Consider the following 25294-nt stretch of genomic DNA (forward strand, 5'->3'; position numbering starts at 1 on the left):
TGCTATATGAACTGTTATTTCTTTTCTTTCTTTCTGGACTATGAACTTTGAAATCCATACTAGATTAAATGTGTTTCTGTTGGCTTTTTGGTATGAATGCTACCTCTGCAGTGTCTCGCTGAATAGGTGACTGTCATAACCAAACAAGCCAATAATGAAAAGAGGTAAGGATTCATTTAATTTTTTAATTCAGATTACGTTTCTTATCTACCTGGCCTCAATACTTGCCCATGAAATATGTTATTTTACTTTGTCTTAATTATTCTTTTCTTAAAGGTGTGACATATTTATTAATTTTAAATATGTTTCATATACATCAGTGAAAACCATAGGTTCTGTGTTATTCTTGTTTCTTTGTACACTAGTTTTACAGTATTATCCAATGCTTTGTAAAATACTTTAATGCAGTCCATTCTTCAAGAGACTGTTGGTTTCTTTTTTGTGTGGATTGATTGGAGATAATTACAAAAGCCTGACGGAATGCGCACAGCTGCTTGTATTTCCCAGGAAATGTCAGATCATCAATTACATGTTTCTTCATGCGATGCAGTTGTACCATATACATGGTTTTATTGTGCCAAAGGCACACCTACGAGGTATGATGCATCAGGCACAATGATACATTTTACATCACAATAAATAGCACACAAACTTTTCATTGTTGGTGTGCGTTGTATCTCTCAGTTACCTGCGTGTTAAATTGTCTTTTGTGTTCAGATAAATTTTGGTGTATAGAAAGAAATTGTTTTTAACATATATTTCTGCCCCTTATATCTATCTGTGATGATACTAGCCTTAAACAAACTTTATTCCACTGCAAAGGCTGTCTTTGCCTCTTGGCATTATTAGGACCATCTCACTGAAAATTAATTAACATATCGACGCGTTTTTCTCTTAGTGCTACAGTTACTCTAACATGTTTGATGTAGCAAGGCTAACTATTTTCATAAATATTTACGAATGTCAATTTCTTTTTCGATTTTCTCCATGTCCTCTATTTTTACAGGACATCGTTTAAATTAAAGAGTGCATCTATACAAAATATCTTTAATAAATTCTTCCAAGAAACCACTTAACAGGCTTTGATGAAATTTCGAAGAAAATGTCCTAGCTCAAACATCTTTCAGGTTTATACAAATGATGTTGTTACTCCATCAGACATGGCTGCCATTTGTAAAAGTAGAAAACATTTACATAACATTATGTAAATTACCTGCTGAATGGATTATATCCAACCCTGATGTAAAACATTCTGGCATTACAGCTTTTCAATATTGGACATATGATGGTAATTTCCCATCAAACAGAGGTGACGATAAAAAACCAATGAAGCGCTGAAACAAGTATTTTTAATAACATTTGCAATCAACAAATATTGACAGAAATTTTAACAGAAACATTCCTTCTGTCCCAGATTTCTTGGCTAAGTGCTCTTGCATTAGGTTCTTAAGCCGTTATCAGTCCGGTGAGAAATGTCAGGCCAATTTTGGCCTCTTTGTTTTCTTTCTTTTACTGCCTACATCGTTGCTCCAGAACTTTTGTATCGAGGATGAGCCGTTAATCGCACTGGCACAGAATGGAAATGTTGTTTTCTTTGTTTTGTTTTTTTTGTTTGTTTTTTTTTTTTGTGATGTAAAATAGACGGTGTTTGCTTCTAAAAATACATAATAAAAAGAACATCTACTTCAGATATAAGGAAATATGCCACTCGTGACAATACACTGTTTCCACTTCACTAGAGACTTATTACCTTGTATCTACTCCAAAAAATGGATGTCATATATTTTACGTAATGACGTCATAAGCAGTGATACTGTAGACTCTTCCATACAATATGCAGTTGGATTTTGAACTTGCAAACAATATTAAAGAGACAACAACAGCAAAAGATTGGTACATGTACCAAAAGTAGATATTTTCAATTCTATCATTCAGTTACCTATATAAATTTATGCAATTTTAAAAGATTGGAAAATCTAACCCATGACGTTTTAAAAGAAAGAAACGGAAGAAAATTCAAAAAGTATTCGCTTGATTTGATCTTTTTTGGAGGACACCATTACTCGTAAGTGCAGTAAACCACTTTAGTTATCGGTCCACATGTCTATTGAGCCATGGGTGAACCAGGTAATATGCGCCGTTTGAGAGGAAAAACAGTGAAACAGAAACAGACTACAAATTACATTGTTGGTTGTTATGGTGTTTAACGCCATTTTTCAGCACAAAATAGGCTATACATGGCGGTCAGTATAACTGTAGAGGATGAACCCGGAAAACACCGGTATGAACCACCGACCAACGGAAAGATACTGGCAGCTTTCTAACATACCCACAGTGGACGAGCTTGAGACACGAACCCACGAACACAGAGGTACACAATACATAGGAGCGATCAACTGGATCGTTCAAAGGCGCAAAAATATACGATAAGGGCCGAACTTAACAATGAAATGACAAAATGTAGCTTCTGACCTGTTTACATTATCACGTACTTTTATTTACACATGAGTTTGAAGGTTCAATCGATAAACAGGTAAAGCGGCGTACATGGCCTATGTATAGCTTATCTGAGATAATTCTGGTAGAATATGTATTGATGCTGCAAACAGCATACCTACACTGTATTCCAACCAACAACTCATCCTGGAAAACTGATAACTTCGTGTTTGCCATGTACATTTCATTTGCTTAAATTTACTAAACCCCTTTATAGATATTGTTCATACATGGCATGAACCATTATGAAACAAAGGCAATTCATTTTTAGCTTCTCGTGGGTCGGTGGTTCTTTCCGGTGTTTTCCCGGGTTCTTCCTCCACCATTAATACTGGCCGCCATGTATAGCCTATCGTGTGCTGAAAAATGGCGTTAAACCCCACAACAACAACAACAACAACAAAAGCAATTCATTTTGTCTCACTCTGAGCTTGCCCCTCTGATCTTTTGGTCCAGATTGAATAATAAAACTTGCGCTAGGGTTTTGACGTAATTTTTTTTCCCATTGCATTTATTTCTTAAACCCCATGACAGATTTTCTTCATACTTCGGACGAATCAGTATGAAGCTAAAACTATTCCTTCTGCCACAGCTTGCTTGCCCCTTTGGCATTGGGGTCAAGGTCACATTCCTTGAAAATTGATGTTAAATTTTAGGTAAAGGTTTTACTTTTGCGTATATTTCCTAAACCCCTTGATTGATTTTATTCATTCATTGGATGAATCATTATGACGCTAAGACAAATTCATTCTGCTATATGCTGATTGAAACGTTTTTGATCTTGAAGTCAAGATCACGTTTTATAGAAGTGATTTGATTGTGGGCTCGACATAAATGTCATGGCCTGCTTGTTTCGAAATTCATCATAATTCCTGTTTGTTTAAATAATAGGGCTAGAAAATGCGAATGAAAACGATTCATGCCGATAAAAGTAAACCCTACTTCCTTTTTTGATTTTGATACCACTTAAGAATTTAATTTCCTCTGAATGAAGGACAATTTATTACACAAAAATATATGTTAATTCCAATTTTCTCATAAAATCATTCCAGCAGAACAAGGTCCATTTTTTTTTTATCGTTTTGATTTTACAGTCCTGTATACAGTATGCACATTGACCAGAGGATAAATTGAGAAGGACAATGTAGATCACTTTAGTCACTGTAGTTGTCATCATTTCCGTTGGAGGACTCCTCATTGATGTCGACCAGACTAGGTTCATAATGGCAGAAGCTCTGAAGATCGTCCTGGTCCAGAAATGTCTTTACTGTGGAGCCTGTACTGGTGTGGGGTTGGCTTGGGTTTAGCACTTTCCTCCGCATTGACAATGGATGCACGCACATGCTAACTATTGGAACATTGCCTGAAATGAAGTCATTCCTATTATGAGTTTTTGGAGCTAAACGTCACCTTAAAATACTGCATCCATGATTTTGATAAAATGAATACATGTTGGGCGCTATCTTATCAGAACTGATCACATCATTGTACTTCTGTTTCCCAAGAATGTCATCGGAAGAGCCACCTCACTCATTATACAGCCTGCCATTAGCATACACATTTTGAAACCGATTAAATATGTCTCATATTGATATTTCAGCTCAGAAAGCTGGATTACTTCACATCTGAAACGAGATATTACAACAACGGCACCCGCATAGTTTTTAGGGGGAACGGGCAAACATATACTGGTCAGCTATTAAGTTTTGAGAACGTAGGCAAACATGTTTTAAGACACATACACCCGCCCCTATGTATGGGTGACCATGTATTACACCCTTAATAATTTATTTTAATTACGGAGTCAGATATATTTTATTACTGTACAACATTCATTATGTCAATTGTAATAAAATAAATTTGATGAAATTGAACCCAATTGTGGAGACCACGTACATGAGGTCTATACACGCGATCCAGCATTAAAGAATCGTCTGTTTTTTTTAATTACCAAAATCAGATATTATCAGTAGAACTAATTATAACTTGATTCAAATTCAGAACATTTCAGAAGAAAAATAAAAGAACGAGCCAGGAACGAATCCAAGAATATTCGGAAGATCATGTATTTTAAGCATTTCCATGACATAATTTTAACCTTCTCGTGTGTCTGTTTTATGTACGTATGTATGTGCATGTCTGTATTGAAATGGTTACTCTGTAACAATTGTTGCAACTATCAGCAATCTCCAGGCATAAGTCTGAAACTGGTTTATCCAGTGCATTGATTATGTAACAGACATGAAATTAAGCAAAACACTTTCTCCAATTATTTCGCGTTGAGCGAGTTATAGATAGGCGGATGGTGAATGGCTGAAACCAACTGGAATGGTGCGATCCACGGAGTGGACTACATGTCAAGAAAAACAAATGGCTCGTGGCAGCCAATCCTACCTAGTGATCATCGGGAGGAAAGGAACTATGTACAAAAACGGGTTTACTTTTTCATCAGAGGGGAACATTCTACCTCTGGTTCTGGAGGAGAGTTTTCCTAAATACGTGTGGTGGTTAAGCGGGCATGGGTAATCGGTTGCATAACCTAATATTTAAAGGGGTGGATATAGAAATATCGTTTAGGGTGGGAGGTGAGAGATGGGGCCAAAGTAAATGGGTCTGTGGGATGGAACCCAAAATGGAGTCCAGGGGGTGAAACCCCCATAAGTTCCTGCATTTTAAGCGTTTTGAAGTCATACTTTAAATCATCTAACAGTAAAGTAACTTATTACAAAAGCCCTCAGGTCTTTCGAGCTCATTCTTGGAGGGGTAGTGGTCGCTGGCTTCGTCTTCACTCCACCAAAATCCCTCCGCCAGAACTGATCCTGTCCTACCCATGGAGCCTAGGTGGCCAAAGGTGCATGTGCAGGTACTTTAATGTACGCTTTCACTTACACTCCCCGGGAACTGCTTTATTAAACTATTAGCTTGCCTTGGGCTGTGGCGAGATATTCATCTGAAACTGAACATGTAGCTATTGTTTAGTGAAGAAACTATTTTTTAATACTTATCATGGTATACCTTTATGGAAATTTAACTCTTGCTGTATTGATCTGGAAGATGAAGAAAGAAAACGGGGGTTTTATTACCGTGAACTCGAGCTCTGTTATAGCAGTTGTCTGCAGTGCAGCTATGTACATTTCTAGTTCTTCTGGAAGTCCGTCGAAACGGTGGCAATATTTCTACTGGCATGCACAGATGTCCACAGTCGTAACATGGGCTCTGTGTATGATTCATAGCGCCAAACCCGCTGTCAGAAATATGGACATAATTAATTTTAATGTAGCAATCAGAATTTTTATTATTTTTGGTGGATTTACTGACCTTGATGGAAAATGCACAAGGGATACATTCCTTGTCACATTAGTATATATAAAAATAGAACATTTCTATTAAATTGTACGGATTTATTAACGCCTAAAATGCTAGCGATATAAACGTTTTGAAAAATACATAGGCAAATAAAAATGTTCCTGTTTTATAATTAATAATGCACATTCAGTTTTGTTACTTAACGCCTCAATATATATAGCGAATATTTATTTTATCACGAACTTTAGGAGCACAAAATTGCTTTTCCGAGTTGTAGTATTTTTTCCTTACTTTTAATCTCGATCTGAACATATCCCGTACTGAAAAAAGCTAATCGAACCAAAAATGTACCATCACTTTTGTATGTATGTATGTATGTATGTATGTATGTATGTATGTATGTATGTATGTATGTATAACCGCTCAGCATTAAGAGGTTAGTGTTAGAACTGGTCGGCCTGGTGTCAGGATAATGTGACTGGGTGGGACATCATGCTACATGTCTGTGGCATGATGCCCCATTGCTAGACATCACTATAAACTGCCACTCTGCAGACATCGTAGCTAATATGACTGAATTTTTTTTAAAGCTATGTTAAAAATCCAAATCAGAGAGAGAGAGAGAGAGAGAGAGAGAGAGAGAGAGAGAGAGAGAGAGAAAGAAAGAAAGAGAGTTACTGGAATTCATGCCCACAGCTATCACACATGTGTTTCGCCCAACCCCACTCATTTTCTCTCGAAATGGCGTCGAATTTCTGATGACATACTCTACATCTTGAAACCTGAAAATAACTTGACCATTCAGTCGAAAGATATCATAATTTGGAGCAAAGTTCAGAGATCCATCGTTTTATTCCACATGCTTGTATCAACTACGGCACCGCCAGGGGCAGTATATACTATTCAGTTCCGGTCAGAGATTATCTCCAGGAATAACGTATTAAATAGTCATCTTCATGGTCAACCATCATTTGTTGATATTTTATGTTGGATCAGTAGCTTTAATCTTTATGGGTTTTTTAAGCAGGTCGTAAAGGTTTGTGGAAATCGGCAAGTTTTCATGGCATTAGCTTTCTGCTTGCCATCATTTATGGATGCGGAAGCACATGAAACCTCATAATTTCAAATTAAATCCTTATCGATGCTGAGCTGACTGTTGGTGTTTATGTTTATCAGCTGATTGGAAGATTCGGTCGATAAAGTACCTGATGAAATATCTGCCTTCTCCGAGTCAAAAAAAGGTAGGTGCCGTTTTCAATAATTAACCTTGGTAGAGAGAGAGAGAGAGAGAGAGAGAGAGAGAGAACCAATCAATAAAATCACAGGGTATATGAAAATGCACACTTAAATTTAAATAATCTCCGAGATTAAACGATAATCATATGAGAGTTAACTGCTGATAACGATTTTTATGTTGAGAAAATTTCTAGAGCTGCGCTGCAATATCAGGTTTAATAGTCACGAACTTTCGGATTATAAGGACTGAACTCGGGTTCATAACAATATAGTCTGTCTCAGATGTGCAGAGAAACTAATAATACATTTCCGGTAGTTGTAACCTCGCACGGAGCAACGTTATGAAAGGTAACTATAAAGTAATAACGCAAAGTCAGGGCCTGTGTATTTTTGTTTTAAACTGAGCAAGAATTGTAGGTTTGTGCTTTGAGTTTTTAAAACACACACCAGTTTTCTTGAGGGAACTCTGTGCCACCACATGTTGTCGCATCCTGCACAGCCAAACTGGCGTATCTCGGCTTGGATTTCATTTCTCTGAACCTCAGCGATGTTTCTGTTGTTACGGGAGGCCACTACTCGCCACTACAAATAGTGCACATTATAACAAACTTAAGACCAAGAAAATAAGACATTTATTCCTGAAGAAAGTACAAGATTTACATCAAATTAGACTGAGGGGTGATTAGACAAGACATTGCAAAGCTGAATTTACGTTTTATTTACTATAAATATAATCCAATTTTTTTAATTACTAGTATTACAGCTTCGCAGAATCTAAAATAGTAGAAAGATTCTCTCTTTTTTTTTTGCAAACACTATAAAGTAATAACATAGTCTGGTCTGTTTATTTTTTGGTTTAAAAACGTTGCAATGTGTGATTACTAAACTTCATGGCTAACAATTATGATGTTGTTGAATAACTGTTTGACAGCTATATCGTATTCAAATAAAGTCGTGATGGTGAACCAGCCCTAATAGAATGATAATAACTATTTGAGATTGGCCGCTTGATTGCGGTTCTAAATCCCTACACCCCTTCTAGTACCTCCATGACTTTTTTCCATTCGAGATATCCCACAAATTTAACTGGTGTACCTATAACAGTAGCTGTAGCAAAACCCACACCAGTCGTGTTTGCGTTTGTATTTCGCGAGTGAAACAGTTTTCTTCAAGATTACATCTTGCAGCTGTTGTTCCGCTTCGATTACTTCCTCGCGTCGCTAACTTTGACGGTCTATCCCAGTTGTTCTATTAACCATGTGATAGCGAAGAGTAACTTGCTCGACAGGCCGGTTTTGTTCAGGTGCAACATGCACACGCACTTCTAAGCAGGTATAATTTTTGACTTGTACAACTGCCATGCAATAATAGAAAATATACAGGTATACTCGAGGAATATTTGACACCGGCCATTGCGTGTTCTGGGGTCTTAGTGCCACATGTACGTAGAACCATACTGATTGCAACACTGATTGGCATCTGAAACGATCGTTCTCGTATTCGTCCAAGAACTGTTACGCGGACAAGTGCGTCCCTGTTGAATAATATTTGCAATTTTTCTCTTCTTAGTTAAGTCAATGTTGGTTCAGTATAATTAACGGGGAATGCATTAAGGTAGCTTTGTCGGTGAACTCCATTTCATCATTGTAGAAACACTCCCTGAGTTCTTTCATGCCTGGTGGTCTAGCCTACGATTGAGTGTTTTCTCATGTCAATGCTATAATGCCAAGCTGGCATGGAGTTGGTATTTGAACATCAGGGTGGTTCCACATGCTCATTTCTATTTGGCCCTTAACAAGATTATATATCAGTGTATATGAGGTGTCAGCATGAGAGTATATAAGGGAAAATCATTGTCTAAGAGCTTATTCCATAAATGATATTTTGTAGTATTTTTATTTTTCCAGGATCAGAAACCTCAATCGCTTCAATTCTGGCTATTATATAATTTTATTCTGTATTTTTGAAACGGCGTTGACGTAGTCGGTTTTCCCCCGACGATATTTCCCACATCTGTATTGATGAGTCTTTGCGGCGCTCGCGATACTGTTCACAAGGTGACAACGTTGATTATGAGATTTAACCTAGATGCGACATTTAAGGCATGGTCGAGCATTGGGGACAACATGTAACGAAAGCAGATGTGATTTACAGTATTCATAATGCATGTTCTACCGCAAATTTCACGTTTTCTAAGTCATAAACGTAATATATACATGAATACCTCCGCTATATCTCCGTATAGGTATGTGGTGGTATTTGAAACCATAGGCCAAAGTCTAGGTTATATATTAAAATTTGACGGAGCCCACCAAACTAGAAACCATTTTTTTTTTTTTTTGTCTTATAGTAATGTGAATCTGTAAATCAACCGTTTCCAAATAAACACTTGTTCTTTCCAGGCTCACAAAATTCCATTGTAAGTCTGAATAGTTTATATCCAAAATAGTGTCCGCCCAAATGAGCTCAAATGAACCATCACTGAGTACTGCACCAACTCGAATACGACCGGACTTTGTATGTCACAGAAAGCTTGTATATCCACTTCTGTAGCATTGTAGATCAATTCATATACCCTATCGAAGTCGGGTTTGGATGCCATGGCCATATTATTGCTAAAATTATCTTTGGAATTAACTTTGCTCATTACTACATTCGCCGTCATTGTCAATGTCACTAGTAATTTCAATATTTTTGGTGTATTCGCTGCATTCACTATCTTCAGTGAATGTAGTGCTTAACTTTTCTTACACAACAACATGCAATGATTTTTCACGCTTTTTGTTATAAGCTTTACCGAGTTTACGTTGTTTTTGTTCCAACACGATCGCTAACTCGATTACTTTTTAAAGATGTTCCGGATACGTATTTAAAAAGTCAAACAACATCTTTAGAACCTCTTTGACAAATTTTTATCGCGCATTTAAGCAAATAATGATCAATAATAATACTCATGAAATATTGTTTTGTATATAATATAATACATTCTCACAAAGGAAACTCTCCGTAGAATATATCATATGCGATATGGCCCCGATCAAAAATAACAGTTGTACGATAACTGTAGTAGCTGTTTATCGATCTGCCTACACTGATTCGCCTCGTGGAAATTCGTCTGGGGTCACAACGCCGGTTACAATCGCGCACACGCGTGTGACAATATCGAGTGGATAAAGGTTTTGGAAGTACAGTGTATTAGAAGGAGTTTAGGGATTTGGAACCGCAATCGGCCGTCAATGCTTATATGACCGAAGTTACCCATGTAAACAATTCCTTTGCGGACTTAGTTACTCAGATAAAAGCAACTCAAAAGATAAGACAGTGTTTATTTTCAAATGAGTGGTTTTAATTAACGAATTTAATGACCAGTCGGTTGAATAATTCGTCTCTTGTCTCATTTACTTACCTCTCCTCCGCCAATAACATTCCTTATATCTGCTGGTTCACCTGATGAATAGAAAGCGTTTACTTTACTACTCTTTTTCAAACATCATATATCATGCCAGAAAATACAATATATGTAAATCAACCAGACTTTAGCTCAGGCCGTCTGAACTAATGGCAATGAATGGAGTTGTGTCCAGGGGTGCATTTTGTGGTACCAAAATCGATTATACGCTTTAAAACTGATCGATTATGCATGAGATGGTAAAATGATTGCTTTGAAATGGTACAGTGTGCTTAATATTGAAACTGACCCACTATGGCTTGGAATGTTAAAGTGTGCTATATATACACATTGAAATTGACTCTGCATGCCTTGAAATGGTACAGTGTGCTATTTATTTAAACTGACTCACTATTCCTTGGAATGGTACAGTGTGTTATGCATTGAAATTGACTCGCTTTGCTTTGAAATGGTACAGTGTGCTATATATTTAAATTGACTCACTATTCCTTGAAATGGTAGAGTGTGATATATGTTGAAATTGTCTTATCATGCCGTGATTGGGACAGTGCGCTATATATTTAAATTGACTTGCTATGCCTTGAAATGGTACAGTGTGTTATGCATTGAAATTGATTCGCTTTGCTTTGAAATGGTACAGTGTGCTATATATTTAAATTGACTCAATATTCCTTGAAATGGTAGAGTGTGATATATGTTGAAATTGTCTTATCATGCCGTGAGTGGGACAGTGCGATATATATTTAAATTGACTTGCTATGCCTTGAAATGGTACAGTGTGTTATGCATTGAAATTGACTCGCTTTACTTTGAAATGGTACAGTGTGCTATATTTTTTAACTGATTCATTATCCCAGGACCATCAGCATTTCATATCGTTCTTTGGTTCTACTGCACCACTTTGCACGTCTTCATTCAATATTATGGGACCGCTCCGGTGGCCTAGTGGTTAGAGTGTCCGCCACGGATGCGGGAGGTCGTGAGTTCGATCCCCGGCCGAGTCATATCAAAGACTTACAAAAATGGTACTAACAGCTGCCTCGCTTGGCGCTCAGCATTAAGAGGTTAGTGTTAGGACTGGTCAGCCTGGTGTCAGGATAATGTGACTGGGTGGGACATCGTGCTACATGTCTGCGGCATGATGCCCCAGTGCTAGACATCACTGTAAACTGCCACATTGCAGACATCGTAGGATATGACTGAAAAATTGTTAAAGCTACAATATTATGGAAAGTGACATCATCAAGGCCTACCAGCACAGTGGCAACGCTTTCTGATAAGCGCTTTGTCACGAGTCTCTGTTTCACAGATGATACAGAGCGAGTACTTTGTGAAATACCTTGCCACAATTGCGGCTAAATTTGAGCTGTTATTTCTATAATGGTAGAAGATAAATGCAGACAGTCGTGCAAACAGAATATTAGTTTAAGCAAGAGAAATCTCCGAAACACAACATTATCTATTCTATGGGGATCAAAGGATCTAGTCTATACTATTCATGCGTTTAGGTTGGGTGATGCATGTGCTCCAACCACTGTAGCTCAGTAGCAACATTCATGAAATACATCGAGATCAGATGTCACTCGACATTATTCAATAGCTAAAATACACGATTTACGCCAAAATTATTGAAACAGGCCATGCTTATATATATATATATATATATATATATATATATATATATATATATATATATATATATATATATATATATATATATATATATATATATATATATATATATATTACTGTGTGAAAATGCACAAATCAAGAGTTCTTAAAACCTATTTGGTGAGCAAAAATCAGTGTTAATCTTCGTCAAAAGGATACGTATAAGAAACGGAAACAACTCAGTACAATTAGGAATCAATGTACTTAAGTTTTACACGAATCCGGTGGCCTAAAGCCTCGGATGCTGGAGGTCGCAAGTTCGAACCCCGGCCGAGTCATACCAAAGACTTATAAAAATGGCACAAACAGCTGCCTCGCTAGACGTTTACCATTAAGAGGTTAGTGTTAGGACTGGTCGGCCTGGTGTCAGGATAATGTAACTGGGTGGGACATCATGCTATATGCCTGTTGCATGATGCCCCAGTGCAAGACATCACTATAAACTGTCACACTGCAGACATCGTAGCGATATGACTGAAACATTGTTAAAGCTACATTAAAAATCCAAATCACACACACACACGCGCGCGCGCGCGCTTCAGTTTTAAACTCCAGGAAGTATTGTTTTTCTTTTGGGTGATGTGCCAAAATTATTTGTTGAATGAGGAAATTAGCGTGGTATAATTTTGGTGGGGGATAAATTTTGTACGTTTTTGGGGACTGGGTTTGCGTGAGACGTTTCAAATTTATTTTTTTAAAATATCATATAAAACATTGAAATAATGGTACCAAATATGCATTCAAAGGCTCTGTGTAGGGCAGGGAAACTTGTAGTGGTTAAGCCTAACATAATAGTTGTATTGAGAAAGTTAGATATAATTATAATTAGACCCAGGAAATTATACTAGCCCTGCCAAAAAAGAATCCATTTGTTACCTGGAAAGTGCTATAAAATCAAAATAGAAATATACATAAGCAAATGAAAACCAAAAAGTAATAAAGCATAATCATGATTAATTTAAGTGTATTAACTAAAACATGCAACCATGGATCTGCGGAATAGTTTATCCGGGAGAGAGAGAGAGAGAGAGTATGCAATCAAACTTCAAAGTCTGAGCTCGGTTTGACGCTGAAATCACATTCATATTGAAAATGCTGGAGACTGAATAAAAATGGTTGAGAATCCTCTCAGTGTTATTAGGATTGCTGAAGACATTAAAAATAAGTCAACATTGCTGGATACTGTTTTAAAAATAAGTCCATATTGCAGGAGACTCCAACTAACTCTGGAGATATATCATGCATCTTGGCACTTTCCTTCTCTTAGATGACTAGTAGTAAAGTGGCAGACAAGTAGATCGCATTCTTTACGTTCAAAGTAAATTCACACAAGGGACAGAAAAGTAGATCACATTCTCTACCATCAGAGTAAATTCACACAAGTATATTTTGGATTCAAAAGTTATTTAAATGTTTTCCGAATTTAAATATTGACCGGGTTGGGGGTGGAATTTATAAATTATGTTTGTATCTTGGGATACTTTGTGATCATTTCTGGAGTAATTTTGGGTGGCAGAAAGCTTTTTCTCTGACGCGTCTATATACAACGTAAACATGAAACCCCCATCCCTCCCTTCCCTCCGCTTTTTTAAAGTTAATTCTCCAACAGGAGGATTCCAATTTGTCTGAAAGCAGGCAAAAAGTGAAATAGCGGATACATACCTTCAAAGACGAAATTAATGGTATTTTGTAGATTTTTGTTACAATGTAGGTACAATCTCACAGCATCGTTTTCAGAAAAACGACCGTGGAACAGTTCTTGGACTCGCCTGGCCTGTTAACAAGATATAACATTTGCTATTAAAAAAAGAAGTTTCAGAAAGAATAGATTTGTTATGCGTTGCAAATTTATAAAGACAAAAACAAATTTGTATACGATACTTTGAGATGTAGAACTGCTTCAGAGTATGTGGAATCTGAAGTGAATGAAACCAACAGTGGATAAATGACCACACCCCTTGAAAATACTGTATAATTATGGCCATGCAGAAGTAGTCGATCCAGCAGAGAGAGAGAGAGAGAGAGAGAGAGAGAGAGAGAGAGAGATCAAAGCCACAAAACTGGATTTTTTACATTTCTATGCTACACAGATTTGGGCCTAGTAATGAGGCCAATATCCTTAATATTTTACCTAACCTAATATAAGCCCACAGTTAAACCTATGATGAGAGTCACAAGAATTATTTGTTAGAACTTATTCCATTATCTACATAAAAGTAATAATGCACTAATTTGACCTCGCAAGAAAATTCTCAAGAAACATCATGTTAACTTTTACATCGGTGCTGGAGGGAGAGTGAGAAAGCTATATGTGTAAGCCAAATGTCTGCAGCATGTGTACAATCTACATGATGTGTATTCCCAAATGTCTGCAGCATGTGTACAATCTACAAGATGTGTACTCCCAAATGTCTGCAGCATGTGTACAATCTACATGATGTGTATTCCCAAATGTCTGCAGCATGTGTACAATCTACAAGATGTGTACTCCCAAATGTCTGCAGCATGTGTACAATCTACAAGATGTGTACTCCCAAATGTCTGCAGCATGTGTACAATCTACAAGATGTGTACTCCCAAATGCATTTATGCAATACAAGTCACCATAACCAAGTAATTACAACGTATTTACGCGAATATGAGCAATGATTTATTAGACTAAAAGCATTCATCAAACGGACTAAGCAGATATTAATCTGCTTTGAATTTGTCAAGATTCTCTAGAAGTAGTAACCTGCCTTAACCCGTTAGACAGTTGGCTAAATATTTCACCAATTCCTGTTACCTGTTAATGAGGAATTTTCTGATGAAGATTACGTTTTTCACAACATCAAAATATTTTTGATTCACTGAATCAGAAAGAAATGCATTAAATAGCATTTTGCAAAGACACAACTCAAAACTTCCAAACTTTGTGTTTAAGAACATTAGTAAAATCTCTGAGAGTTGTAATACGCAAGGAATTTTTAAATTTTTTAAATATATTCTACCTTTTTGTTTGATCTTTCAAAAAGCAAAATTCCAGAATGCCATAAAATCATACATCAACACCATCTAAATGAGTGATGTCCAGTTATTGATCTATTGGAGTGTTTTAAGATAAAGAATGTAACACCTATATAAATGTGTCCACTATATAACATTGATCTGTTTTTGTCCATGTATTTTGTCACTTATCCTCTCGACCATTTGTGTCATTTCTTGACAGTTTGCTCTTCTGGTTTTGTTGTTGTGTTAACTAGCTCGTGTACCTTTCTGACAATGTTGTTGTCGAATGATTGATGGTTGCCATCTTTCTGAGTTTACCCAGGCCCTACGTAAACATTACATTCGTATTAATAAAATGAAGTCTGTCCATTGCAATTTTCAGCCGGTATAGACGTGATGAATTCAGAAGACAAAATTCTAACCGTTTCCTTCCAAATTTCATGTAAGTCCGCATCAAGCAAGTATTGGAGAATCTCGCTGATTTACTATGCTCAAAATAGTATAGGATACAGCTTTTAGGTATAACCATGAACTAGCAAATATTTTTCTCAGTGCCTTAATTCTCAATAATTATGCTTTCGAAGTGTTTTCTCATGAAAGTCGTGGATACCCCGCTGTATATTTTGATATTTTTAATGTCGACTGGACGGACACCCACTGTTTATTTTGATATTTTTTATGTCAACTGGACGGACACCCACTGTTTATTTGGATATTTTTATGTCAACTGGACGGACACCCACTGTTTATTTAGCTAACCTTTTATTCATGTTCTTTTTTCTTATCTAATTGCTTTTAGACTTCGGTGACGAGTTTCCTTTTCAAGTTCCAACAAAGGTTTCGTTGAATGGAGATGGTATATAAAAAAAAATATTTTGCAATATCTGTCTCTTGGTAAACAACATGTGTGCATGCTCTACCTTTGTCTCCTTTGAATATATTTGCGGTATATAGAGAAGATTGATGGAATCTGGGCGTTTTTCTGAGTGTTTTTGATTACATATTTTCATGTTTAATCAACAGGAATTCAAAGTAACAGTAAATTACGAATTTAAGTGATAATGATCGTTCTTCAATTTTACGATATCTTCAGGTATTATATTTTTCGTGTTATCTGCTGAATGACAGTCTTTTGTGATCTAATAATGTTCCATGTGTATGAAAAAATTCAAGCATATTGTAAGAATAATATGTCGTTTTGATATTCATATATCTAAACTCACACCTATTTCTAAACATATTTTATTGCCACCTAGTGATACATACATTCCTCGCGATCATAAGCGTTTATTCGTTGATTAATTTAAATAATGCTATCGAATTATGTGAAATTTTGAATATTTTCATTGAATTCCACTTTCACGGGATTACGTTGAAGTAAAGACGTTTGTGTTTAAAACTGTGGTTCTTCACTGGCACTAGCATGTTAGCACATAAACACATTATAACCTTAATTCGGAATAACTATGGACAATTTCTGGATTAGTGATAAACTGATAGTGCAGTTTAGGACATTCTAAAAATTCATACACTGTGAGTTATTTTTAATTCATTCAGTTTGTTTGATTTTATACTTTATTTAAATAAATTTATATTTAGGAAAGTTGAAAGCTTGTTGGGGTGACCTTGTATTGCTACTTATGTTTTAGTCCCTAGACATAACACAGTGTTCATTACACATCCTGTAAACACCACTTGTCAGTAGTGATTATAGTGTTCTCCATCATACATAACTTGAAGGTAAGGGATCAACTGATGTTCCATGTAAAACCTCATCACCTGTTACCATATTGTGTTTCATTATACATAGAATCAACAGGTATACATAAATCATTTGAAGTTATCGGTCGACATAAGCCAGCGATTTATATAGTCGAGATTTCTTTCAAATGTCTTCTTTAGAAATCATTGATTTCTATAGTGAAGATTCCTTTAATTGTTTCGCTTCAGAATCCGTGAAACGTTCAGTTGTATAGTTATCTACTAAATACTGTGAGTCGAAGATTGGTGCGTTGGAATTCGTCAAACGCTTAATCGTATAATTCCTCTTTAAAATATCCTATAATTTATATTGATAAATGGTCAACCTTTCAGCCCTGTTGTTCAGGAACACCTGTAGGAAATAGTTCATAAATCCGTTTCTCGTATATATATATATATATATATATATATATATATATATATATATATATATATATATATATATATATATATACTGATCATTCTAATTTTTTTGTACATATCATCCATTCATATTTTCTTTTCTCGAATCCGTGTGGAAATTTATATTCATTGCACCATCTACGAGCCAATTTGATGTTGTTGTTGCACAATAGCTCATATTCGTCGGTACTGTCCAGAGTTCTTGCTGTACAGAAAAACATTTCGAATGATCAATATTTAACAAGTTAATGGCCTAAAATGTTTATCAAAAGGAAACTTGAAGTAGTTGAAAGTGAATAGTTAAAAGTAACTTTTAGTACTTGAAAGTGAATACCTAAAAGTACATTTTAGTACTTGAAAGTGAATATCTAAAAGTGCCTTTTAGTACTTGAAAGTGAATACCTAAAAGTAAATGTTAGTATTTGAAAGTGAATAGCTAAAAGTGACTTTTAGTACTTGAAAGTGAATACCTGAAAGTAACTTTTAGTACTTGAAAGTGAATACCTAAAAGTACCTTTTAGTACTTGAAAGTGACTACCTAAAAGTAATATTTACTGCCTATTATTAGCTTTAGTGACTTGACTACGCGAGTGAGTTTTTAGATTCTTACTTGTTACGTGCTTAAAGAGGTAGAATGTATGAGCAGTGCACTCGTTAGACATGGAAAATGTTGTACTCATTAAAAGCAAACATCTTAGAGGGATACATGAATTTAACACTAAAAAAGTACAGGAAAGACAAAAGCTTACGTGTTACAGAGGAAAGTCCTGCCCAATAAGAAAGAAATATCACTCTGGAAAACTCAAAGAATTTACTTTCACACGAAAAACAAATTTCAAGGAGAAAAATTAAGCATTTTTTAAACAGGCTATAAAACAATGAATGAAGTTTAAACAGTCTTTCTTGCAAAAATAATTGTAATTGGAGAAATACACACACAACTTTGAGAGGCTCATACAAACAAAACAGGACAAAGGCAAATGGTTTCATTTTGAACACTACGCATGTCGATTTCCTGTTCAGTACTAGTTCAGTTTTCATCATTTGTAAACTTGACGCTTATCCGGAGTCTGTATAATATACAGCTAAAAATGAGAAATAAAGTAATCGTATGATTGAAATTATGTAGTTACACCTAAAATATAACTAATCACAATTTAAACATCGCAACATTCTCGTAGCATTTCTTAATGAACTTTAATGTTAAACAAATGTCCGTGACGAATAACTGCAGATTTGTTAGGTACAGTGAATTGTTAGCAGCAGGTCTAATTGTTGATACTAAAATGTTGCTTGAAAAACTATTCAGATACGCGATAAAATCATCTAAAATGTGTATTGAAAATATTCTTAAATTACTTGTGCCAATCGTGATTGTCGAGTTCAGTTTAGATTAACAATACAAGGTGTAATACCTAGTTGAATAGTTCCATAGGTGTCACAGAATAAGGCAAGAAAAAATTTGGTTTCGCCTTAGAACGGTTTGACTACTTTTCGTCGTCCATGCGTACAACGTTACTTAGAGTGGATAAATGCTTTTTTAGTTATGGAAATGAACTAGCATATATTTCGTCATAGATCGCTTGCGGCGAGAGACACTGCAAGTACGGTATTTTACCCTTACTAATACTCATTCTCCTGCAGATTTAAGGCAAGTTCTTTTCTAACTGACACACCGGTCTTTTGGATCTTGTCCAGGAAGGTACGTTGTCAATTTTTCTTCTACAGTCATACTAGTAAGTGTTACATTTTTATTTTATTTGATACGTGAAGCGTATTCAGTTTTTAGTGTCGTAGCGTGAAATTATGCTTTAACACTACGCGGATTTGAAACGTTGTGAACTTTGAATTGTTGCAAGTTGCTATTTAAGAGTTTAATTTAGATGCATGTATCTATAGATTTTCATTCCGTACCTGTTATTGTGACCAGTTTGGATTTATTGTAGCTGTCTGTGCGTATGTGTGCGGGTATATCAGGCTGTCGGTCTGGTCGGTCTCGTCATCTATGTGTCTGTATGGGGATGGAAGCTGATGTGACATTCAAGGCTATACAAGGACGGAACCGCTGATTTGTAAACTTGTGCGCATGGTGGATCCATAAAGGATGTGTGCGACCATTACAAGTGTGAGTCGACCCAAGAAACTAGGAGAACTGTGTGCTTTGTCTATGGACACGTTTGCAAGTTTTTACAAGTATTTATGAGTCATATGGCTATACAAATAACTGAGTCACGAGTCATATGTTTGTTTCAATTAATTATGTTGTTTAATTCAGTAAAACTGAGTCATTTTCATTACATGAGATTATTTGAATCATACTTTCATTGCATGAGATTATCTGAGTTTCACTTTCATCACGTGAGATTATGTGAATCTTACTTTCATTATATGAGATTACATGAGATTATTTGAATCTTACTTTCATTAAGTGAGATTATATGAATCTTACCTTCATACATGAAAATATATCAATCACATTTATGTTCTCCCATTTGTGAATGTTTGTGTAAAGCAATTGAATGAGTCGTGTGTTTAGAGCTTGAAAGAATCACACTGTATTTGTAGAGTATATAATTATTTTTTATTGATTATTTTCATCAACTTCCATCACATTGTGTTGTGTTGTCATTTAATGTTAAGCATCCATTCAGGTCAAATCATGTTACATTAGGCATCTATTCTCGTGCTTTTCAAGTGCATTTATTTGGGTAGGTCCTTGTACAATAACTGAAACCTTTGATATCCTAACAAAAAGTCTGCAAATCTAATGAAATTCATGTTGCAACAAGTCCATAGTCTATTGCAATTCAAGTTCTAAAAGCCCATAGTCCAATGCAATTCATGTTGCAAAAAGTCCATAATCTAGGGCAATCTATGTTGCAAACAGTCCATAGTTTCTTAAAATTCATACTGTACTCCGTCGATAATCTTTTGCAATTCATGTTGCAAATTGTCTATAATCTATTGCAATTCGTTGTTTCCAAATGTCCATCTCATGCAATTCATGTTGCAAAACGTTCATAGTTTACTAGAATTCATGTGGTATAAAGTCCATCCCCTATTTAAATTCATATTGCAAAAGTCCTTAATCTATTGCAATTCATGTTGCAAAGAGTCCAAAATCTATAAAATTCATGTTGCAATCTTCTTGCAATTCATGTTTCAAAAAGTCAATAGTCTACTGCAATTCATGTTGCAAACAGTTCATAATCTATTACAAATCATGTTGCATTCTGCTTTATGAATTTAAATAAGTTTTCATTCAATATGATCTAGCTATGCTGCCATGAGATACATTTGTACTTTTGTCGAAGTTTGTGTAGAAAACATAAATTGCTTTGGTAATGTTGTCTATTAGTGTCATCAATAATACATTTATTCACGCCCAAACATACGTATATTATTTAACACTTTTTTAAAAATTAATTTATCTGCATGGTTTTTCTTCTTTTCTCATGTAGACGTTTGTCAGTTGATCAAACAATAAAATGCAAAACAGGAAACCAGCAAGAAATGACACAAAAAACTGACTGGATACAAGATATAATGCATAGACCAAAAAAGATCACCATTAAATACACAAACAACGTGCATATATATAGCAATCGTTTTTCATAAAAAAATATTAAAACAAATAATAAACGGTCAACACTCATTAGGTGGTAAGGTGAATGATGCATGAGAGATGATTATATGTAAGTCGTATTTACGAACAATTAAATCCTGCTGATGAATCAACTACTTTAATTTTTCATTCTTCTGACTGATTCACATGTTTATTTTATCAGTGTAATTCACACGTATTTGGGCAAATATACATACGCTATATGTGAGGATCGGCCAAACATGCGCGAGACATCGCTATTTAACTAGACCAAATAGGTACATAGATTACTAGATTCCAGGCCGTATCAATTATGTTCTTGTGACCGCAGAAATCATTGTTGATATCACTACATGACCCGAACTGATATAATGATGCATAAAAGCAGACGAGACAAATGTATGGTGGAATGTAAAGAGGTGTACTGTGTGGCCTCAGGTATGCACAATAGTTGTCTTTGTAAACAGCAAGTGCGACTCATAAGCTAGGGGCAGACCATTTGATTTTCGGGCGGGGAGGGGTGGGGTCTGAGACTCTTACGAGCCTTTTTATCTCTCGGGAATTCATTTTTTCAACAAATATAATGGTTATAATAATCTTTTTATGCTATAAAGCGGAGCAATACTATATTTTGTAAACATTATTGTAAAACCAGAATATATATATATATATATATATATATATATATATATATATATATATATATATATATATATATATATATATATATATATATATATATATATATATAGTGTGTGTGTGTGTGTGTGTGCGTGTGTGTGTGTGAAAACTTGGGTCATTCCAAAATAAGACCGCATTATATCTCGAGTTCGTAAATGTGTCTGTTAAGCTGAGTTTACATTAGATAAAGTGTTCTATATTTTGTCAGCACAGCGATTTAACTAATTCCAACTTTTAATCTGAACTGAAATATTTTACAATGATTAGGTCAATAGAAGGCCGCAAGAGTATAATATGCATTTAATTTAAATTGGATTCACACACATGTATTTGGATTATTACTGACGTAACTGTGGGACACTTCATCATATAAAAACTTTAAATTTGTCATAAGTTCGCTCATACCCGTTTCTCCGATACATAGATCACGGAAAGGAACACGTATCACAGAAAAAGGATGGGCATAAGAGAGCTCGGCTGGTAGATAATTATCGAATTTTGTATATGAAGAGAAGCAGTTTTAAGTAGATGGTTATGATTAATAAACCGTTTCCTGTAGTACATTTATATATGAATATCTAACACTTCACAAAATAATTCCAAATATTACAAGAAAATGGCCGAAGAGCCAAATAACTATCTGACGTACTTTGTGTAGTTGTAATGCAATTCATAATTTTTAATGCTAATTTTAGCATCATTTTGTGTAGTCCAGTGTGGCTCTGATGTCAATAAAAAAAACGTTATTGTTAATCATCAACTACATCCTATTAAGGTATGGCTTTCATAAATACCTGGTATAAATGTTCGGTGACCACAGAATAAGATACACTAAATCACTGAAACTTATGCTACAGTATATTCATTAACACGGTATGTACATGCACGTTGGAATATCCATTTTCTTTTTTTTTTTTAATAGTAAATTTGCCAATTAATAACCAATTTTTGTTAATTTTGTGGTCCACGGTGACTTAGTGGTGTAAGGTAATCGCCTTTACAGATCACCCACACATCTCACCTATAAGTCTTGATTCGCCAACGTGGGTAGAAAGGTGAATATAGACTGAGAGAGTTACTGATGATGTATAAGTCATTTTAACAACCATTAAATATTGATGAATCAAATACTTTAATTTTTCCTTCTTCTGAATGATCCATAAGCTCATTTTCGCAGTATAATACACACATATATGTGCGAACATACATACACTATATGTGTCGACCAGACATGCGTAAGACAACTCGTTATGTCCAGTTTATTGCACCTATTAATTTCCTGTGTCTTTGTGACATAATGAAGATTTATTTCGTAGTCATTTGTGACGGAACAATTAGTCCTCATCCTTATTAAATCTGTGTGATGTGAAATGCTATTTTCTAACCATACCTATAAGAATAAAGACCTAATGACATAAAACCCATTAGCTCGGTGTGTGGGTGTTGTTCAGCACATGAAACAGAGGCAAAGCATATTTCGTCCAACGCAAGAGACGAAACTTTTTTCCTGCCCGCTGGCACGTATTCAATTTGCTTTTAGAGATGGTTTGGTAGAATAGACCATCTGAATTGTAGTATGTGAGCTGATGGCAAACAATAGTTTATGTTAGAGATTTATATTTCCTAGAGTATACAAAAAACATGTCGATATGTCAAGTGTGACTCGCAGGGCCGTAGAGAGCGATCACGGGCCCTGTGGTAAGAAACACTCGGGCCTCTCCTAGTTATTGTATAAAATTATAAAATTGTCGGCCCTGAGTGTGAGACCGGCACTCCACACACCACAAAAAGGGTTTTTAACACTTTTCGCCCCTTATTCTTATAGCCGTGGTCTAAAATTAGCATTTCACATCTGCTAAAAAGCCCCACAAAGTTTGGATTGGTTTTGTGTGGTGTAACGCCATTTTTGTAAGCACATGATAGGCTATACATGGCGGCCAGTATATTTGGTGGAGTCCGGGATGAACCATCCTCCTACGTTAAGTTTCTAACAAACTTTCTCCCACATCCACGCTTGGCGAGTCAAGACTCGAACTTAGAGTTGAGATGTGTGAGTAAAGGTGAGTGCCTTTTACCACCAAGCCACCCTGGACCAGAAAATAAACATACATTGGTTATTAATTGCAAATTTACAACGAAAAGAATGAGTCCAATATAATAATTAAAATTGTGTATAGGGGCCATCCATAAATGACGTCACACGATTTTGGCCGATTTTTGACCCCTACCCCTCCCCCCTCGTCACACATTTTTTAAACAAATTCCTTCCCCTCGTCACACATCGTCACAAATGTGTGAGCCCCGTCCCCCCTAGGTGCGTGACGTCATTTATGGACGGTCTCATATGTTCAAACAAGGTTTAAGATGTAAACATGCAGCAGGAAACGATGTATTAACAATAAGCTTCGTCTTCTTAAAACTGCGTTTGTACATAAATAATTAATAATAAAAATCAATAAATATCGACCCACACAACTGTCTTTTTTTTTCGTGTTCTGTTTTTCTTTCTGTGATACATGTATCAGAGACAGTGCGTAACACTACGTATAGAAATAATAAAATAAAAAAGGACAGAAGTGCCAGACATGATCAGTAAGTCTCCCCTCCCCCAGCCCATATCCACTCTAATTCGGACATGTGAACGATTTGCGGTTTCGGACTGCTGACTGCAAGACCCCATTAATAAAATACCTGTCATAGTTGAGATGGCATATCTAAAGCAGAGATTAAAGGAATATTGATGTCCATATTTACAACAGTGACATCATATTGATATAAGTATAAATGATATTTGAGTTTTAAAAAAAAATGCCCGGCGGATCCAGATTTTATCTTCGAGGATTCGATTACTTGTGTAATATGGGTTGTTCATCTTCTTCCATTGAAAAATTCGCTATTCTCACTGAAATATGGGTTTGACTGAATCCCAACAAACACATCTTCTAAATCCGCCTCTGAAATACTATGTTAATACACACCTCTTTTAAGTCCTCCCAGCTAATCCTATTCCTGTTTCCCCCTTGTGCCATATTAGCCAGCCATAATCTAGCATATATTACTAACAGTACAAATACACAATGACCCGTATTTAAAGTCAAGGCGCGGTCGATTGGCTTTGAGCCAAGTACGGTTTAAGTATTAAATATACACAAGCAATAACTCCCTTAATTTTGCATTTGATTTCTACCATTATAGTCTCTCGAAGAAATGATAAACTGGATACATTACAGTCCCCCCCCCCCTTTCCCCTTCCCCCTTGGGCCAGGATAATTTGCGATGATCCTAATGACCTAAAATATTTTTATCGACGAAATCATGCTTAAATTAGGAAAAAGTTTGTGCATTCTATACATATATCCATCATCAGTCGCAGGCATGATTTAAATACATATATACATATCCGTATGTTCTACAATGTCCTAGAAACCGTGTTGGAATAGCCACACCAAAATTAGCTGGATGTTAGCGGTTGCTTAGATTTTACAAAGGGCAATTGGTGAAATCTGCAGTACCTTTGGTTTACTTGTACTATCAAATCGAGAACACGATATCGAAATCGAAAGTAGACTAAATTTTCATATACATTACAACCATTTTTATAAATTTCCGTTCAATATGTGTAGGATAGTTCAATGACTTCATGTTTCAACTGTAAATTTTGAATGCCGAGAGAGCACTTTGCTTTAAATTATACAATTAACGTACCGGATATGGTTGGACAATAGTGCTTAACACCCCTT

The 25294-nt window shown here is 35.7% G+C and overlaps 1 protein-coding gene across 1 annotated transcript; it reads right to left on the bottom strand.

Annotated features, from left to right (window-relative positions):
* Window positions 1-1335: 1335 nt before the first annotated feature.
* LOC149801607 (shiftless antiviral inhibitor of ribosomal frameshifting protein homolog) lies at window positions 1336-24647 on the bottom strand. Its single transcript, XM_089955865.1, has 7 exons — window positions 24533-24647; window positions 13781-13892; window positions 10445-10485; window positions 7486-7620; window positions 6481-6584; window positions 5580-5740; window positions 1336-3859 (listed from the first exon to the last, which is right to left on the bottom strand). Exons 1-7 carry the CDS (start codon window positions 24581-24583, stop codon window positions 3651-3653), a joined length of 813 nt encoding a protein of 270 aa, XP_089811991.1. The 5' UTR covers window positions 24584-24647; the 3' UTR covers window positions 1336-3650.
* Window positions 24648-25294: the final 647 nt, after the last annotated feature.

Source organism: Sinohyriopsis cumingii, chromosome 4 (assembly GCF_028554795.1).
Source record: "Sinohyriopsis cumingii isolate HCF-2022 chromosome 4, ASM2855479v2, whole genome shotgun sequence".
Classification (NCBI taxonomy): Eukaryota; Metazoa; Mollusca; class Bivalvia; order Unionida; family Unionidae; genus Sinohyriopsis; species Sinohyriopsis cumingii.